Source organism: Parus major, unplaced genomic scaffold (genome assembly GCF_001522545.3).
Source record: "Parus major isolate Abel unplaced genomic scaffold, Parus_major1.1 Scaffold567, whole genome shotgun sequence".
Lineage (NCBI taxonomy): Eukaryota > Metazoa > Chordata > Aves > Passeriformes > Paridae > Parus > Parus major.
Window position 1 is genome coordinate 1 of NW_015379455.1, and position 1374 is coordinate 1374.

The 1374-nt window shown below is 61.7% G+C and overlaps 1 protein-coding gene across 1 annotated transcript in view; it reads right to left on the reverse strand.

Annotated features, from left to right (window-relative positions):
* Nucleotides 1–8: 8 nt before the first annotated feature.
* Nucleotides 9–1374, reverse strand: part of LOC107199310 (nuclear receptor subfamily 2 group F member 6-like) — a 4568-nt gene continuing 3202 nt past the window's right edge. The window contains exon 3 of the mRNA XM_015616639.1: nt 9–391. Within this exon, the coding sequence (XP_015472125.1) occupies nt 117–391 (275 nt within the window). The 3' untranslated portion in view covers nt 9–116. The remainder of the gene's footprint in view (nt 392–1374) is intronic.

The following is a 1374-nucleotide window of genomic DNA, read 5'->3' on the forward strand; positions in this document are numbered from 1 at the left end:
CGAACCTTTGGCGCCAACCCCTCCTCTCTGCGCTCCCCACCCCATCGGCCGCGCCCCCATTCCCGCGGGGATCGGCCCATCCCGAATCCGGCATTCCCGCTGCGGAGCGTCCATCCCTATTGTCCGGCCCCGTAGGGCCAGTTGAAGGTGCTGCCGGACAGCAGCATGTCCCGGATCAGCGTCTCGATGGGCGTCTTCCCCACGAGGCGCATGAAGAAGAGCTGGGAGATGAGGGAGGCGGGAACGGCGCGGAGAGCCGGGAGCCGCAGCAGGAGGCGGCCGAAGCGCTGGGGCTGCGCGGGGTACTGGGAGCGCACGTACTCCGTCAGGGCCACCTGCGCCTTCTCCTGCAGCGTCTCCACGTGCGCCGCGTCCGACAGCCCGCAGGCGTCTGCCGGGGGAACAGCGGGGTCGGGATGGGGGTAACGGGGTCGGGATGGGGGAACAGCGGGGTTGGGATGGGGATAACGGGGTTGGGAAATAACGGGGTCGGGATGGGGATAACGGGGTCAGAATGGGAAATAACGGGGTCGGGATGGGGAATAACGGGGTTGGGAAATAATGGGGTCAGGATGGGGGAACAGCGGGGTCAGGATGGGAAATAACGAGGTTGGGATGGGGAATTAACGGGGTCGGGATGGGGAATAACGGGGTCAGAATGGGAAATAACGGGGTCGGGATGGGGAATAACGGGGTCGGGATGGGGAATAACGGGGTCGGGATGGGGAAATAATGGGGTCGGGATGGCGATAACGGGGTTGGGATGGGGATAACGGGGTCAGGATGGGGAATAACGGGGTCGGGAAATAACGGGGTCGGGATGGGGGATAACGGGGTCAGGAAATAACGGGATTGGGAAATAAGGGGGTTGGGATGGGGATAACGGGGTCGGGATGGGGGAACAGCGGGGTCGGGATGGGGAATAATGGGGTTGGGAAATAACAGGGTTGGGATGGGGAATAACGGGATTGGGAAATAATGGGGTTGGGATGGGGATAATGGGGTTGGGATGGGGAATAACGGGGTCGGAATGGGGAATAACGGGGTCGGGATGGGGAATAACGGGGTCAGGAAATAACAGGGTTGGGATGGGGGATAACGGGGTCGGGATGGGGAATAACGGGGTCGGGAAATAACGGGGTCGGGATGGGGATAACGGGATTGGGAAATAACGGGGTTGGGATTGGGAAATAACGGGGTTGGGATGGGGGATAACGGGGTCGGGATGGGGGATTACGGGGTCAGGAAATAATGGGGTCGGGATGGGGAATAACGGGGTTGGGATGGGGGATAACGGGGTCGGGATGGGGGATAACGGGGTCGGGATGGGGAATAACGGGGTCGGGATGGGGGATAACGGGGTTGGGAAATAAC